Source organism: Thermomyces dupontii (genome assembly GCF_041956625.1).
Source record: "Thermomyces dupontii strain NRRL 2155 unplaced genomic scaffold VTN31scaffold_2, whole genome shotgun sequence".
Lineage (NCBI taxonomy): Eukaryota > Fungi > Ascomycota > Eurotiomycetes > Eurotiales > Trichocomaceae > Thermomyces > Thermomyces dupontii.
The window spans coordinates 1,848,910-1,866,461 of NW_027192308.1; the positions used below are offsets into that span (position 1 = coordinate 1,848,910).

Consider the following 17,552-nt stretch of genomic DNA (forward strand, 5'->3'; position numbering starts at 1 on the left):
TGCAAGATTAACAAGACGCAGGTGCCAACCCCGCAAAATGTAGTCATGCTTTGGATAGCACAGTGTCAACTCTGTTGGGAAAAGTAGACCTTCTCATGGTTCACCACTATCAAGTTAGGGCTAACGGCGCTTAGTCAGCATCACGCAATCGACACTCCACTCTGCGCAATGACTGACCGTGCCTCGATTCAGCCCTCTTGACTTTTGCGTGACTGTTCTTCGCCATGGCAATTCGTGACCGGGTTCTAATCTGGAATGTGATGCGATCCACAACGAAAATAAGCCGTAGATTGAACATTGACGGTCGGGATGATGATAGTAGTAAGTACTTTTAGCCCCCCTCGTAGTAATAGACAAGGACAAGCATCGCAACTCTTCTGCTCCCCTCATCACATTCACGAAGGTGAAGTTCTCAATCTGATGATATCGAATCTTCAATCCCTGCTGAAACAACTCCAAGATGTCGGCCACGATGACGTGTATCGCAATTGAACGTGCGGCACGAGAGGGGGACCCTCAAACCATTGACCGTGAAATCCTCCTCGAGAAGCCAAATGGCACACTAAATGTACAAAACGGCATTGACAGTCAATCTCCAAATCCGGCAACACCGTTTGTCAAACGGACTCTGTCGATTTGCAAGAAAGAGAACGCCGAGGAGTATACCAAAGTCGAAGCACAACCAGCGACAGAGACGCCGGCGCACACAAATTCCGAACAATCTGCCGTCCAAGTCAACGGCGTCAACGGCGTGACTACCAAGAGACAATCGGCCTTGTTCCTGCAAGCCCTTCGTCAAAAATACGTTCTCGTCACGGACCATCCCATCCCTGCTGTGCAGCATGATGGGGAAATCCTGGTGAAAGTCGACGCAGTCGGTCTCAATCCGATAGACTGGAAGGCGCCGTAAGTTTTGTTCTTTTCTCATTTTTTTCTAACCTACTTGATTACTGTTTTTAACACATTCAAAAGGGCCTTCAACTTTGGTATTCCCAGTTTGCCTTGGATATTCGGCCGTGACCTTGCCGGTATCGTCGTTCAGACGGCACCAAACTCGCGGATCAAGAAAGGCGATCTAGTCGCTGTTCCCTCGACCGACTATCGCGACATTCGAAAAGCGGCATTTCAGGAGTACGCTATCGCAACCCATTACAATGCAGTTCGGATCCCGCCCACAACGTCGATACACAGCGGGGTTTCACTGGGAGTGGCCTTTGTAGCCTCAGCGCTGGCGCTGGGCATCTGCTTTGGCCTCGACTTTTCTCTGTCCCAAGATGTTCCTGGCCCAAACTTGCCGCAAATCATCAGCCAGATTGATGAAGAGCAAATTCCAGCTGACGTCCGAGACGAGTGCTTTTCGTCAGCGGAGGAGTCAAGGAGAATAAAGCGGGGTGATTGGATTGCTATCTGGGGCGGTATGCAGCGGATCTTTCATATCCACCGGTACTTTTCTGTATGCTAACTATAAGCAATAGCATCGACCACCACCGGCTACATGGCCATTCAACTCGCGAAGCTGTGCGGTCTTCGCGTTGTTGCCGTCGCCGACGTGGCTCGACATGGGGCTAAGCTCCACGAAGTCGGCGCTGACATTCTCGTGGACCGACTGGACACGAGTCGAGCCGTGGAAATCATTCGAGGAGTAACCCAAGGTCGCTTACGATATGCCATCGATATTGTCGGCAGCGACACCGCAGCTATTCTCCAGAAAGCGCTCTACACAAGCGACAATAGCGAAATCTCGAGGCACCTCCTTGGTCTCACGGGCCTTCCCAAGGAAAAGGATCCGCGCATTCACTACCATAGGGTGCCTATTAAGATGTTCCACTCCTCGCCGGCGGTGGGCGAAGGCCTAGTGACGTGGTTGGAGCGGCTTCTAGAAACACAGAAACTGGTTCCGCCGGAAGTTATCGTCAGACAGGACGGCGGGCTCGCCGATATCAACGACGCGCTCGAGGTTCTACGAAGCGGAGCGGTGTCAGGGAAGAGGCTGGTGGTTGACTTGCGGAAAAACGCATCCTAAAAAGGCATAGCTGAGCTATGAACCTGTGTGGAATTTTGCTACAAATCGTAGGATTGTTTTCGTGATGTTGTTATGATAGATTCTAGAGTATAGTACAGTTACTCCTTGCAATAGGACTGTCATGTACATACGCGCATTCCTCATAGATAAGAGCATTCCATCGCGAGTCGTCAAGTTTGAGGTTAGTACCTAGACCAGCCCTAGACTTGCGCTGCAGTACGAGTCATTGCCTGCGGACAGTTTCCCACTCCGCGCAATCCTTCACCGACCCCCTCCTCAAAACAATCGAGCCCCTCCTTGGCTAGTTATCATCAGTAAGCTTATCGTCTAATCAAGATGGCACTTACGAGTTGGCTGATGGTCACGCAATTCACGCAATTGCAGTGGGACGTTGCGCGAGTCGCGGCGTCAACGGTCGTGTAATTACCGTACGCGCCTCGGCGTAATATGTAACAAAAATTTCCTGTTTAGGAAAGTTTTTCAGTTTGGCCAGGTCTCCATCCGATCCCATCCGGGCATTGTACCGTAGCTCGACCTAACCATCATGTTTTGTTCGTTGATTTTTGATTTTGAGAAGAATGAGAAGATATCTCAGTGGGGAGTGGGGTTTGAGGGTAGAAGCTGAAAACGAGCTGCCCGAGATTCGATTTTTCTTCTTCAGCAGGTTCGCTCCTAGGGCTTTCTCCTTCAGTCATCCGTGTCTTATTTCCATTTGTCTGTCTACGCTGAAGACTGGCGGCAACATGGGAGAGAAGCCGAAGAAGCAGCTCATCCTCAATGCCTTCGCAATGCAGGCTCCGGCACACCTGAATCCGGGTGTGTTCCGGTACCCCAAAGACCAGGGCAGCAAGTATAACGATCTTGAGCATTGGATTGCCGTGGCCAAAAAGCTCGAGGCTGCCAAGTTTCACGCCATCTTCTTTGCCGACGTGCTCGGTGGCTACGATGTCTACAAGGGCCCTGCCAATCTCGAGCCGACCATCCCGGCCGGGGCGCAATTCCCCATCAATGATCCTCTCTACAGCATCCCTGCCCTCGCCGCGGCGACGGAAAGCATTTCCTTTGGCGTCACGGCGTCCACCACGTACGACGCACCCTACGCCCACGCAAGACGATTCTCCACCGTCGACCACCTGAGCAAAGGACGCGTTGGCTGGAACATCGTCACGTCCTATCTGGACTCCGCCGCGCGGAACTTTGGTCTCAATACGCAGATCGAGCATGACGAGCGGTATCGCATTGCGGATGAGTACATGCACGTGCTGTACAAGCTGTGGGAGGGCTCATGGCGTGACGACGCGGTCAAGAACGACCAGTCGGGGTATGCCGACCCCAAGGCCGTCCGCCAGATTCACCACAAGGGCAAATACTTCAATGTTCCGGGCCCGCATCTGTGTGAGCCGTCGCGTCAGCGCACCCCGTTCCTGCTGCAGGCCGGCACATCCACTGCCGGCAGGGCATTTGCCGCAAAGCACGCCGAGGCGATCTTCCTCAACGGCCATACTCCCGAACTGGTCCGCCCGTCGGTCGAAAGCATCCGCAAGCAGGCGGCTGAGTTTGGGCGTGATCCGCACGATATTCGCATCGTGGCCGGCGTGCTCGTCATCGTGGGCGAGACGGACGAGGCAGCGCAGGCCAAGTTTGAAGAGATTCTCAAATACGGCGATCCGGAAGGAGCGCTGGCGCTGTTCGGCGGTTGGTCTGGCTATGATCTGAGCAAGTACGACGAGGACCAAGACTTCCGTTTCGTTGAAGCTCCCGCGGTCCGGAGCATGGTCAATCACTGGGCAAGTACTGTGCCCGGAAAGCAGGACGTGAAATGGAATCGACGGACGATTGCGGAGTATCTCCTTGTTGGCGGCAATGGTGCCAAAATCATTGGAAGTGCGAAGACGGTCGCGGATGAGCTTGAGCGATGGGTTGATATTGCCGACGTCGACGGGTTCAATCTCAGCTACGCCACTCTGCCGGAAACATTTGACGATATCATCAAGTATCTGATCCCGGAGCTGCGGCGCAGAGGGTTGTTCTGGGAGGATTACGCAGTCAAGGGTGGTACCATGCGGGAGAACTTTTACGGCGTCAAGGGGAAGACTCGTCTGCCGGATACACATCCGGGTGCGCAATACTTCTGGAGGGCCGGAGAGGAGGTCCCAAAGTATGCTCAGGAGGCAGAGAAAGAGAACAAGGAAGAGACGAAGGGGTGATAAGCACATGATACGTACATTAAAGTGTTCATAACTAGCAGAAAATCAATCATTTCATACGTTATATACATGTTGTGTCCAAGCAGAGAGTGATTCTTCAACACATCACAAAGTACCGTAGCAATTGAAAAACTACATTCAACATACACATATCCATGCCGAAATCAGACAACAATCAATTACACATCCCACCAACCCTCGTAGTGCGTCCGCAAATCAATCTCACTCTGCACCTTCAGATGCGGCGTGATATCCACCGTACCCTCGGGCGCCTTTTCTCTCGTTGTCCACCCGTCGCCAAACCAGGCAAATCGATTCCCACTGGGATTTGTGTACGTATACTCGTAATCCTCCCACCGCGGGTCCCGACGGATATAGTTGGCCGCCGCAGCACTGCCGGGGAAGATACCGAGGACGCGCCCGCCAGGCTTACCGCCGTTGTACCAAGATGAGCAGTTCTTGTTATTCTCCGAAGAATCGTCGTTACCTGTCCAGACCGTGCGCGGGAAGAAAGCGTCACAGTACTCGATAAAGTCCTTTGTTGCCTCCTCCGAGGGCACAATGGTTCTGATACCCTGGCTGCGGAATTTGCGAATCACTTTGGCAACGTAGACCACCTGGTTCTCGAAGCTGTTCGGAACCGTGCCACTGTATCCGCCGGCATACGGCCCTCCAATCCAGCTGAGATTCGGGAACCCAGGCGCGGCCATGCCCAAATACAGATGCGGATAACCGTACTTGCCGCCCGGTTTCCACGCATCTTGGATGTTGACGCCATTGGCAATGATGGGGAAGGGCGGGACGAAGTCGACATTGGCGCCGGTGGAGCAGATCACAACATCCACATCTCTTTGCACACCGTCGACCGTCACAATTCCGGTCTCGGTAAACCTCTCAATGGGAGTTTGGATGTAACTGACGTTGGGCTGTGAAAGCGCTTCCAAATACCCAGGCCCGGGGGTCGGACGGCGGCAGATTGGCGGGAAGTCCGGAATGATCTTGTCCGCCAGTTCCGGCTTGACGCGATCGAGCATCAACTTGGTCCATTTGGCTCGCAGTTCCTCATTCTCCTTGGTTCCTTTGAAGATGGAGGCAAACCGCTGGAAGTAGCCGCTCTCAACCTCCTTGCGGTACTCCAGATACTTCTTCTCGTCTTTTTTGAATGATTCACGCAATTCTTCGGGGATGTAATTGGGCTCAAGCCTTCGAACCCCTCTTGGACCAAAGGAGTCAACCACCCATGTCCGGTTCCGAGCATAGTGGTCGATATGGCTACCCAGAGGCTGAATGGATGGCAATACTTGCAGACCCGAGGCGCCATTTCCAATAAGGGCAATTCGTTTGCCTTTCAAGTCCACGTCATGTTGCCAGTTGGAAGAATGGAAAAGGGGTCCCTTGAAACTGTCGATCCCGGGGTAGTCTGGAAGTCTCCAATGATTGAAGTGCCCAACAGCAGAGATGACAAAGTCATGCTTGACTTGGTACACCTGATATCCATTCGTCAGTGACGTCCTGACTTGATCGTTTTGAAGATGAGTACGAACATGTCCATCATTCAGATCTTCAATCGTCAGTTCCCATTTCGCCTCATCGGCGAGCCACTCCGCCTTCTTGATTTTCTGCTTGAGCCTGAGGCGGTCGTAGACATTGTATTTACGAGCAATTTTCTGCCAATATTCCCGGATCTCATGGCCCTGAGCAAACTCCTCTGTCCAGTCCGTGTTGTAATCAAAGCAGGACTGGTAGGCATGAGCTGGGATATCGCAGCGGACACCCGGATAAGTATTCTCAAACCATGTACCCCCCTTGCGTCTCTCAGAAACCACTACAATTGCAACTCTCGTCCTCGAGGATCACTTACCACGTCGGCATTTTTGTCATAGATGGTCAAGTCAATACCAGGCAGCTTGGCTGGCAGCAACACTCCTGCCGAGACACCGGCCAAGCCAGCCCCAATGACAGCAACTTTGACATCGCGCACCTGGTCGATGGGATGCTCTTCAATCTCGATTTTAGGCTTCGTCTGCGGTTCAATCCCGTTGACATGAGATTGTGTCTGCGTCTCCGATTTTGGGGTTTCGACTGGGAGAGTAGCCACCGTTGTCGGGACCTTGAGATCTGTGTTCACAGGAGCCGTCGGCGGATCCTGTACAAGAGCCATGGTTTTATGACTTGGTCACTCCGGTTTCAGTTTCTGTTGACGGGAGAATCAAGCACAATGGAGAGGTAAATAAAAGCACCGGAAACAGAAACATATATTTCCCTGATCCAGATGCCGTCTGCCGGGGCTATCTATAAATGGTGGGATTCGAGACATGACACCATCGGCTTGCCTTCTATTATCCAAACGTTCTAGCGAGAGGTGATCTCTTGGTGTGGAGTGCGGGAGTCAGTTGCGCCATCGCTGTCAGCGATGATGTGAGGGTCGCACCGCGTTAGTGGACGTATAGATCCACGGAGTAATTCCGTGATAGATAGTACATCATTGCTGGTTCGATACGAGTCGTCGAGAATCTATCGGCATCGAATGGGTAAATAACATTGTTCAACATACCACAGGAAAACGTCATCCAATGCCGGAATGTCCTGTCGTCGTTGTCTTGTACCAGTTACCTCACTTGAAGCATTGGAACCTTGCTAGTGCAAAAACGAGCTCCGTAAAACTCTTAGGGTTGGGGGCTTGTGGCTGGAACTTTGAAAACGAAGAAAAGGCAACTCTTCCCTTGCATTCTCGAAACATGGTCTAGGTATCACTTGAAGTTCGCGATAATGACATTACAATATAAACCTCTATTAGTTGTACTGAATCACACCTGGGAAGCACCTAAGCTAAGATTATCTGCTGGAAACACCAAGAGCGCCATGCGATGGCGGACAAACAACGCGATTATTCCACAGACAATTTGCAAAAACACGATATGTAACACCAACCGTTCTTCCTTCATCGGTCCGAGCCAGAGGAGCCACAGATTGAGCAGGGTGAGATTGGTCGACTCGACAATCTCACCACGGTCATTGGTCTTGATCCCGACGAGCCGAAACCGGGCAAGCGTGGTCAAAATAAAATGGATCGGCCAGGATGGAGGTTGCTTCCATTCCGTGACGGAATTCTCCAGCAGCCCTGTGCTGGGATTGTACCGAGGAAGACGGTGGCGGGGACACGGAATAAGGTGGAACAGCTGTGGACACGAATACAGGAAATTGACCATTTGAGGGATGAAGAGCAGCAACAGGGTCTTGCTGAAATGGCCCAGGATACCCACGACTGCGAATACCATCCCGGCAAAGTAGCAGTATGTATCGCCCACAAAAACCTTGGATGGATACCAGTTGTGGTAAAGCAGTGCCAGCGAGACGCCAACAAAGGGAATGAGAAAATAAATGGAGAACAAATGCGAGTCCGTCGCTGGGTGTGGGTAACTGGTAAACGGTGACAGGTAGAGGAAATCATTGATCATCAGCAGCAACGCAATCACGAGGGATTGGGCGACTTCAATCCCGTTGATCCCAGCAAGCATGTTGATGCTGTTCGGGCAGAATATCGCGACCGCAGCCATGTAGACGTAGTATAGCCATCCTAGATCAATCAATTGTCCGAGATATTTCTGCAGGGGCAGCGGAACCACTACATGTGTGACGCCAAAGTCGACAAAGTAAACAACCAGCATTGGAAACGCTCCCAATGCAGGGATCAGGACCTTGTGTCTCCAGCGAATGTCGAGTAGATCATCGCCAATACCCAAGAGGACAATCGCTTGCAACGAAAGGATGCCAGAGAGGTAAGAAGCAAGCTGCAGCACATGTCAGTGCTTCGTTGTGGAAAAACACGAAAGAATCAGTGACCTTGTTGTGTGGAAATCGATGTAGGTACCGCCCTGTCTCCACGTGGTCGACTTGGATGACGACGTCTCTATTGCCTCCCCCTGACGTAGCTGCGACGATATCTTTGTAGAAAGGAAATGGAATAAACGCAATTAGGAGCAACAGATATACCACGGCGCATACAGCTCCCATCGTCTCCGGTCTGGTGGTATTTCTTCGTCAACGATTATTCATGTCTCCGAGTTATGCTTTCATACATTTCGGGTTTATTGACTTTCGCCATATCCTTTCCCTTTAGCCCAGCTCTCATGAATGTCGGGCCCAGCCATCGTATCAGGCTGTACGATGCCGCAAATCCCAGAAGGCTGAATGCGAAAGACACCGTCAACGGCCGTCCATCATCCCGTAATGAATTGGCGGTGATCCCGATGGATACACCCACCAACGCCAATAGGCATGCCGTCTCCGATAGTGATAGGCGATTCGGCTGCCTCATGGTTGTCGCGATAATCGGCGCATGGTGTGAGGTCTTGCAGCATCAAGTTGCTAACTGGACAACCTGGCCAAAATGTCACGACGCGCAACGGGGATCTGGCAGATATTCTGCCGGACTATAACTCACCGCCTTGAAGGCGGTCAGCTTAAGCTACCCAGATCGACCAATCATAGCACGCTTATTCCGCGCCTCGCGGATAGCTGCGTCAACGCTTTGCCTGTTTCGGACCCCTACTCAAGCCGCATTGCGGACAAAATCGTCCAGAGCAGCTCGAGAAAACTCACATGCAGGTGGAATGTGAGCTAGCAAATGTCAATGCACCCATGCATGACCCATCCTGCCTTCACTAGATCGCCATCCCTGTACCTTCGCCAATCCATCGTTCTCATTGGAGTTCGATGCGCGTTGCACCCAGCGAGCGGACATTGAATTGACATGGGTACCGGTTTCACCGACTTCGATGCGGGCCATCGAGACTTGGTCACCGTCACAAAGTTCAACTTCTATGGCAATCGCATTGTCACGGCATCATCGGACCATCGTTTAAGGGTCTGGGACCAAAAGGATGGGGAGTGGCAACTGTTGGATACCTGGCGAGCGCATGATGCCGAGGTCCGGGATGTAAGTTGAGTTGTTTTGGATGTCAACTAGACCAATGCTGACATGTATACACATGTAGGCGGCGTGGAATGGCCCCTTCACTGGTCAACACATCGGCAGTGTGGGAGAGGATATGCGGCTGAAGATCTGGCAGGAGGATGTCACACAGCCTCCTCATTCCGGGCGTCGTTTTCGATCCATCTATCGATTGGTGGCGCCGCATCGTGTACCATTTGTCTCTTTGGACTTTCGAAACGTCGACCTGGACACATGGCTCGCACTGATCACGCGCGATGGCTATCTGATGGTCATGGAGCCCGTCATCTCAGACTCATTGAATGATTGGCAGACGGTGGACCAGTTCCGGGTGTGTCCCGCACCGCAACGGGGCGAAGAAACCAGTTTCCGAGTTCAATTCCACCATGACCCTGTCGACGTCACACACTCCCTCTTACCAGACTGGGACCGCAAGAGCCTGTCACTTGTGGTGGCTGCCATGGACACGGTGAAGATTTACCGCACTGACTCCAACCGGCGGTTCTACCATGCCATTGAACTGACGGGGCATGGAGGTCTCGTGCGTGATGTATCGTGGGCCAATGGCTCAGTTCGCGGGTTTGACCTCATCGCCAGTGGCTGCAAGGATGGGTTTATCCGAATTTTCGAAGTGTATACGTCACTGTCAGAGACCGCAGCGAGCCACCACAACGAGCGGCAACAGACGTCTGATTCACAGCCGGCCAATCGTGCAACGCCTCAGTCCGGCATCGGGTCGGCTCTCGCCAATCGCGCCCCTATTTCTGTCTCACATCGAGCTCCGAGCGCGGACACTCAGTTCAAGCACGAGTTCCGCGAAGTCGCTTGCATTGATAGTCGACATCTTGATGTCTGGCAGGTCGAGTTCTCGTACGCCGGTGACTGCCTGATCTCCTCGGGCGACGATGGCACTGTTCGTTTCTGGAAGAAATCCATCTCCGGCGAATGGCTTGAGTTTGCCGAGGCGGATCTCACAGAGGACGATGTTCTCTGACTCGAGCATATGCAAGCATGATACGGTCGATATTGAACCATCAGGGCCAAGATCCTACATGGGATAGGAGTTTGGACACTCTTTGTATATATACGATCACTAGGACTGGATCGGTGGGAGCGGCGCATTAATGGATGATACCCCTGGCTACATGTTGTTGCTGAGAAAGAACATGCTGTATTCATGTATTGCCAGTACCTTGTTTACTGCATGTTATTTTTCTCTTACAGTCAGTAGTTAACTCAGGATTTGAGAAATTTCCCGCCTGACAAATTCCAGCAGTGGCAAACAGAAAATCAGCACAGATGAGTAACCAAGCCACACAAGCGGAGCTTTTTTAACCCTGCGGCCCGTCCGCCCGGTCAATTTGTGCTGTGGTTGATATGCGGGACTGTTGCTCTCGGATGCACCTCTGTGTTTTCTTCCCACTTGGTTTTCTTGAACCTTGAACACTGTCCCTCGGCGGCCAGTTTTCAGCTCGCCTAACTCGGCACACTACGGTGGAATTTTGCATTGTGATTTGGCGCCCGATCGTCCTTGTCTTGGGCCTCTCTGCTCTCTTTTTTTCTCGCTTGCTTACAACCTAATTTGAAATTATTCTCACACGATGAGCCGCAAGTATGTATATAGTACTTGACGGCCGACGGCTACTACTGATCACACATCCAGAACACAACTTGAGCGGAACCCGGCCTCGGGTCTGATCTTCTGATTCTGCTCTTTGTTCTTGCCTCCCACATACACAGCCAACCGCTTCCCTGTCCTCCGAGAAGCGTCCAATCTGTTCGGATCGAACGGTCTCCAAGATGCATCCAAACCTGGCCGTTTCTTCTGTGCTCATATTTGCACCCGGCACTTTTCCCTCCACTTTCCGGTTTCCGTTCCGAGTGCAGCGATCTCGCTTACGTCAGCCCTTACTGAAAACGGATTAGCGCATTCGGTCAATCCTGGCCCCGTGCTCGCGATCTCTCCGCCTACCGAAAAGGGAAACGAGATGGCAGATCTGGACCAGCAGGAAAGGCCACTCACATGGGGCATCCTGATTGGCTGCTGAGGGCAGGTTAACCTTTTTTGGTCACAATCCAAGCGATGCCCATGCTGGTCTGTGCCTCACTGCCTCCCCCTCCATTATTGTGACTCTGCGACTCTGCGGATGAGGATGAGATCAAGGGCGCACCGGCGCGAAATGCAATCCAGATGGACAGCTTCCTGCTACAGGAAACTTCAGGCAATGCCTGGCTAATGGAACCCCCGCGAAGGCTGCCTATGGTGCGAGAACCGTTCTGGCTGCCCGCCATCTATTTTCTCTGTATTATTGCCACTGGATCTGGCTATCATTTCCTAGGCGCTTAGTCAGCACACCGGCCGGTCCTCGGTGGAAAAGCGAGAATGGGGAAAAGAAACGAGTTGCCGTCCATCTCTCTTCAAAGTCCCAAAAGCCAGAAAGGCGAAAAAAAAAAAAGCCCAGAGCCCCAACCCACGCCTTCGAGCCTTCGACCCGGACGATCCGCGCTTTTCCTCTTTTTTCCCTCTACGCGACCTTCCCACTGCCTCCAAGCCTGCTTCTTCCGTCTCATTTCCCTCGTTTCCTCTTTCCTGTAGACCCGTGCCGTCCTATCTTCCACCTCCCTTTCCCCATTCCATGCCTGTCGCTGCGTCAATCCACGTACAACCCTCTTCGATTCTGATTATCTGATGCTCTGCGCCCCGTCGCCGAGAGAACAGTTGACCATTTGACATCGCCAGCGTTCATCGTATCCATCGCCACATCCGTTTCTTGTCGCCCAGGGACCGTTCTTGCGCGAGTTTTAGACCTCGTAGAGCCGCCATCACTGCCGTCGATCGTCGATCGCTGACCTGTCACTGGTATTCCTACATTCCCTGCTGAGTCGTTCGGTATCGCAGAGTTTGCCGTCAGTCCCAATATCGCCGTCTTCCCGCCTTTTTTTTCATAGGACGACTTTTTCTGGGAACCGACCCTTTTCTTCATCGTGCCACCGGAACGGAACGCCTGGAGTCACCACGACGGCTGACATGCGCGCTGCGATACGCAGTCTTTCCGGGCATTGACAACCTGATAGCCATTTTGTCTTGACAGGAAAACGGGGGATGCTGTCGGATTATGACAGACACCTCCATTCTCGCGCCCCCACACTCGACGGCGGATTCGTATCCGGTCACCGCTCCTTTGAACCCTCCCGCTCCCAAAGGCACGGTCGCCGACCCGGTTCCTGCCGAAGAAGAGGAAGAGCCCTACACCATCAAATGCATCTGCTCCTTTGAAGATGATGATGGAAACACCGTTTTCTGCGAGTCGTGCGAGACCTGGCAGCACATCGAATGCTACTACCATGGTCGCGAAGTTCCAGAAATCCACAACTGCACCGACTGCGAACCTCGCTACCTGGATGCGAAGCGCGCCACAGAACGACAGCGGCGACTCCGGGAACAGAGCGAAGTCGGGGAGCGGAAAGGCCGCCGATCGGGGACAAAGAGCCAAAAGAAGAAGACAAAGGATCATGACGGTCACCATGTGAATGGGTATCACCATCGCAGTGATTCCAGTTCACGCGACCAACCGCCGGCTGCCAAAAAGGTCAAGATGACCCACAAGTCTTCAGCATCGGTTAGTTCACAGTCCGGCCTACCAACCGGGACTCCTGATTCCCGAAAACGATCCGGGTCGGCCATGTCGATGAGTCCATCTAAATCGTCCTCGATGCCTAATATCCCCTTGTACGCGAAGGAATTCTTACACCTCTATGACAATGATCCTGGCCATGTCGACATGCCGAGCAACTTGTTTGTGAACTTGACCCTTGCCGGTGAGCTAGCGACCTGGGCACAAGATCCCGCCGCACTGGCGCGTGTGGCCAATGGGCGCAGTCCCCAGGAGGTCTACACGTTTGCCGAGGCGCTTGATTGCTCCAAGGGGTCCAACCTGTTCACGCAATCCATCACGGATCGTGCGACCGAGATCGGCGGAGTCCATCCCACCTGGAAAATACTCAAGACGCCCACACCGATTCGCAAGGACGAGATTGTGGGCGAAGTCAAGGGCAAGATCGGTCTCCTTCGCGATTACTGCCTCGATCCAAGCAATCGCTGGCAGGAACTGAGGCATCCGCAACCATTTGTCTTCTTTCACCCTCAACTCCCCATCTACATTGACAGCCGCGAGGAGGGTTCAATCCTCCGGTACATTCGTCGGTCATGCCGCCCCAACGTGACCATGAAGACGTTCATTACGAATGACGTTGAATATCATTTCTGTTTCGTGGCCAATCAGGACATTCCGGCTGATTCGGAAGTCACTGCCATGTGGTATCTGGATCCCCAGCTGTTTGGTTCTCTCAATGGCCTCGTGAAGCAAGACAGCGGAGATACGGCCCATGAAGCAGCGGCGATCTGTATCAGCAACGTGCTGGCACACTTTGGTGGCTGTGCCTGCAATTCATCCGCCAGCTCACAGACTTGCCTGCTGGGTAGTGTCGATCGTCGCCGTCATCCTGCCACGAAGCAGGCTGCCAATAAAAGAAAAAAGACAAAGTCGAAACCAAACCTGTCTCCCCCCGGATTGGGCGGTCGTGCTGGTAGCGAAGGAGCCAAGAACGTGGAGGACGATGACGCAGACAACCGATCCACGTCGGGGTCAGTTCGTGGTCACACTCACAGTCGTGATTTGACTCCCACGCAAACTCCTACCGACTGGGGGCTTGCTGATACCGAGCTGTCGGCCCGTGAAAAGCGAAAGATTGCAGCTGCAGAGAAGCACTTTGAACAGCTTGAGTACGAGCAGCAGGTCGGGGCGAAAAAGAAGAAGCGTTCTAGCGGGCACTCGGCCCAAGCAACTCCTACGACATCCAGCTCGGTAAGTTTTCTTCCAAAGTATCCTCTTTTTTTTTTTTTCCTCCCCCCTTTTCTGATAGAAGGTTTAGAAACAGGCCGGATACTTTGCCACGTCTGGAACTCAGTCCAAGTCTCTCCATGTTGATCCTAACGTTGGCCGCAAGTCAAATTCTCCGTCTTCCCGTCCATCACCCACGACTGGTCACCGTCGCAAGGTGCTCAGCCCGGCGCCAGTTCGGGAACGACCGGTATATGTGGATGCAGGGCTCCAGGTTGATTTGGACAATGTCCCGCATGAGAAGCTTGCTGTCCGTCGCACGGGTTTGTTTGTGCCGCTTGGCCGGCGGTTACTCCAGCGTGCACACGAGGATCGGATCAGGGCAATGGAGAGAAAAGCGTCGTTGGAGGCTGAGGCGTCCTCGCAGGCGAATTCGGTCACAAGGGATGTGGAAATGAAGGATGTCGATTCGAGCACTACTGGTGAAGCGCGCTCATCGGAATCGAACATGAGTCCATCTAACAGCTCTCTGACGGATTCGCCGGGAGTCATGGGCAAACCGCCGTTCCCATTACCGTCGACGGCGGCGCACCACACGATGATCCCGGCGAAACAACGGGCCGGCTTGCACGTGCAACTTCCGACGAACACGAACCCGTCTTCGTCGGGTGGAGGCCCTGTGACTCCTGGCTCCGCGCAGTCATCCTCGAGCTCATCGGCTCCGCCATCAGCTCAGACTCCCGGTGGAAGTATCACGGCGCCGAGTCCGGTCAAGAAGAAGCTCAGTCTGGGCGATTATCTCAGCCGTCGCGGTACGCTGGCATCGCCGACCACCGAGAAGACTCAACCGCAGGCATTAGGCAGCGCCTCCAAGCCAGCGTCTTCATCATCATTACCCACGGAGTCGCAAGGGTCGAGCACGACCGGCGCTGCTAAGGACGGCAAGCCCGCTGGTGACGGCGTATCATCACAAGCGTTTTCTCCTGGGTCCGTCGCAGTGACCGACAGCGGCACCAGCCACACTCCATCTTCGACGAGCACATGACAACCGATTAGCCTGAGATCTTGTTCAATTTGTTTTATTTTTGTTCAGGGCAAGGTTTCATCGGCGTTTTCGAGTCGGATGTTGAAAGGAGGAGGGAGAGCCATCATGTATCATGTCTTTTTTTTTTCTTCTTTTTAAGGGAAGAAGGGAATGGAAGGAATTGGCGTTATGGCGTGCTGGACAAGGACGCATTGATGGGAGGTTGGGCTCAAACAGTGAAGAAAAACAAAATTCGAGAGATTGCTATTGTTTCGGTCTGGGGTGTGAATGATGTTCTTTCTGTTGTGTTTACTTGATTTCCGTGAATGAGGTTCATCTGTTGAGTACCATGGAATTGATGTGATGTTTCTGATGTGAGTTGAGTGATTGACGTGGTGAATCAACGTCGATTCGATCGATGTCTAGCTGTATGATATAGCAATGGGAATTGGATTCCTGAAAAAACCTCACAAAGACATTGCAGACATGAAAATGCCCTAGAGTAGTAGACAGAACCATCATCATCATCAAACACCCAAACCCCCGATATATATCCATCCTTCCCAATAGTACGGAGTATAGGTATCTATCAAACAAATTACAAGAGTTGTGGTGGAAAAAAAAAAAAAAAAAAAAAACTATTGAAGACTCCCCCACCCCATGGCCCTCATCCTCGCCTCAATCGTCGACCAAATCCCCTGGACAACCTCCCGATCCTGCCATCGCCCGGCGCCCTCCACACCCTTTTTCTCATCCCAGCGGGCGATGGTGAAGGAGACGACGCCGCGGCCCCATTCCTTGATGGTCTCGGGGATGGTATCGCCCGCCATGTTGACGTGGATGCCGACGGCATGCTTGAAGAGTTCCGGCGGGTGGGACCACTTGTAGTTCTTGAACTGCCAGGCCTGGCCCGTGGTGAACACCGCGACGAGGCGCTGCCAGTAGTCGGGCTGGAAGTTGGAAGGGTTGTCGACGAAGATGAAGCGGGTGGGTCTGTTGCTGCGGGAGGAACCGGTGGAGGTGGAGGTTGAAGAAGAAGAAGAGCCGGGTTTGGTCGATGAGGAGGAGGATGGGACGAGTTTTGTCTCGCGCATGATGTAGAGGATGTTGGATTTGGTGTCGGATGCGAGGGTTGGGTGGTCCGGGGGCACAAAGACCCCGTCCTGGAGGAAGGATTTGATGTTGGAGAGTCGGATTGGCGAGGATGCGGACGGGGAGAGCAGGATGATTGGATCCGGTCGTCGAGACGAGCTGGATCCGGGCTTCTTGGCCAGGGGTAGTCCTGCCGAGGGTGCGGGCACGACGGGCATGGGTCGGCTGCCGGGTTTCGCACCGGCGGCATATGCGCCTGTTCGGGAAGAACGGTTGCGTCCGAGAAAGATTTCCGCGGTCTTGCGAACGTGTGAAAAGTCCTACCTTTTTAATCAGTATCACCGAATCCAAAAAAAAAAAAAAAAAAAAAAAACAAACGACGGGGAGATCAAAAGAAAACAAAAACACGCACCGTCGGCTTGATACCCCTCAGTACACTATTCCGATCACCAATCTTGCGTTCCCCATTGTAAATCTGCTGCAGTCGCGGATCAATGGCCTTGACAGGTCGACCTGCCACAGCCCCGGCGCCAGCCGGTGCAGCCACTCCCGCATCCGCCGCCGCCGCCGCCGCCGAAGATGGTGCTGCTGCCGCTGCCACTGCCGCTGCCACCTCCGCAGCCGCCGCACTCGGCGCAACCATCGCGGCCGCTCCTTCCAGCGGCTTGATATACTCACTCTCATCCGACGCGCCCTCCAACCACGTAATCAAATCCAGCCGCTCAACGAACACGAGATTAAGCGCCTGCTCATTACTCCCCTTCTGCTTGAGCGTCTCATTCAGCTCCTGCGCCGACTCGATGTACTCCGGAATCGCCACGTCCTTCTTCTGCCACGCGAAGAAGATACTCCGCAGGTCAACCGGGGAATCCTCATTCGCCGCCGACACAAACCGCGTCGGCGTGTTCAACGGAATCGTGCGCGGCACCGGGTGAGGAAAATACAGATGCGTCGCCTGCGCCAGGTCATCGGTCCCGTTGGCACTCGCCGTCTCGACATCGGCGGAAGTTGTCGGCGTGGGAAGTGCTTGCGCGGCGATCGCTTGCCGCAGCGAGAGAAGCGGATCCGAGAGCGTCGGATCGGTCGCCATAATAATCGCGCTGCCTTCTCTTCTTTTTTTTCTGCTGTTGAACGGCGACCACCCAAAGAACTGAATTTGGTTGTGCAGCGCGAGGTTCCTGTGTCAGTCGCTTGGCTTGCGCCGGAGATCTCTCGCCGCTCGATGCTTGAGGCGGTGTATCACGTGATTCAATTTTTAGATTGAAATCTCCAGCGGCATCCAAGTGCTTCAACCGAGTACTACTATTCAATGTATTGGTAGCTCGGTACCAATCACCAAATTTTAGAATAGAGTTTATTGAACGAGTACATGTCATGCAAATGCAAAGATGAACATACATGTATGAAAGAA

The 17,552-nt window shown here is 53.2% G+C and overlaps 7 protein-coding genes across 7 annotated transcripts; 4 read left to right on the forward strand and 3 right to left on the reverse strand.

The window, feature by feature from the left end:
• Positions 1-460: 460 nt before the first annotated feature.
• On the forward strand, positions 461-2,023 carry VTN31DRAFT_3065 (uncharacterized protein; the record flags this gene model as incomplete). The annotated part of the gene is made up of 3 exons (XM_069403303.1): positions 461-906; positions 973-1,415; positions 1,476-2,023. 3 exons carry the CDS (start codon positions 461-463, stop codon positions 2,021-2,023), a joined length of 1,437 nt encoding a protein of 478 aa, XP_069262498.1.
• Positions 2,024-2,601: 578 nt separating this feature from the next.
• Positions 2,602-4,230, forward strand: VTN31DRAFT_3066 (uncharacterized protein; the record flags this gene model as incomplete). Its single annotated transcript, XM_069403304.1, has 1 exon — positions 2,602-4,230. The coding sequence occupies one exon, from the start codon at positions 2,602-2,604 to the stop codon at positions 4,228-4,230; it is 1,629 nt and encodes a 542-aa protein (XP_069262499.1).
• A 179-nt stretch (positions 4,231-4,409) lies between these two features.
• VTN31DRAFT_3067 (uncharacterized protein) lies at positions 4,410-6,391 on the reverse strand (the record flags this gene model as incomplete). The annotated part of the gene is made up of 3 exons (XM_069403305.1): positions 4,410-5,717; positions 5,775-6,035; positions 6,092-6,391. The coding sequence occupies 3 exons, from the start codon at positions 6,389-6,391 to the stop codon at positions 4,410-4,412; spliced, it is 1,869 nt and encodes a 622-aa protein (XP_069262500.1).
• A 646-nt stretch (positions 6,392-7,037) lies between these two features.
• VTN31DRAFT_3068 (uncharacterized protein) lies at positions 7,038-8,548 on the reverse strand (the record flags this gene model as incomplete). Its single annotated transcript, XM_069403306.1, has 3 exons — positions 7,038-8,021; positions 8,074-8,254; positions 8,310-8,548. The coding sequence occupies 3 exons, from the start codon at positions 8,546-8,548 to the stop codon at positions 7,038-7,040; spliced, it is 1,404 nt and encodes a 467-aa protein (XP_069262501.1).
• A 435-nt stretch (positions 8,549-8,983) lies between these two features.
• Positions 8,984-10,178, forward strand: VTN31DRAFT_3069 (uncharacterized protein; the record flags this gene model as incomplete). The annotated part of the gene is made up of 2 exons (XM_069403307.1): positions 8,984-9,169; positions 9,228-10,178. The coding sequence occupies 2 exons, from the start codon at positions 8,984-8,986 to the stop codon at positions 10,176-10,178; spliced, it is 1,137 nt and encodes a 378-aa protein (XP_069262502.1).
• A 2,122-nt stretch (positions 10,179-12,300) lies between these two features.
• VTN31DRAFT_3070 (uncharacterized protein) lies at positions 12,301-15,070 on the forward strand (the record flags this gene model as incomplete). Its single annotated transcript, XM_069403309.1, has 2 exons — positions 12,301-14,049; positions 14,117-15,070. 2 exons carry the CDS (start codon positions 12,301-12,303, stop codon positions 15,068-15,070), a joined length of 2,703 nt encoding a protein of 900 aa, XP_069262503.1.
• Positions 15,071-15,687: 617 nt separating this feature from the next.
• VTN31DRAFT_3071 (uncharacterized protein) lies at positions 15,688-17,231 on the reverse strand (the record flags this gene model as incomplete). Its single annotated transcript, XM_069403310.1, has 2 exons — positions 15,688-16,461; positions 16,554-17,231. The coding sequence occupies 2 exons, from the start codon at positions 17,229-17,231 to the stop codon at positions 15,688-15,690; spliced, it is 1,452 nt and encodes a 483-aa protein (XP_069262504.1).
• Between the last annotated feature and the right edge of the window lie 321 nt (positions 17,232-17,552).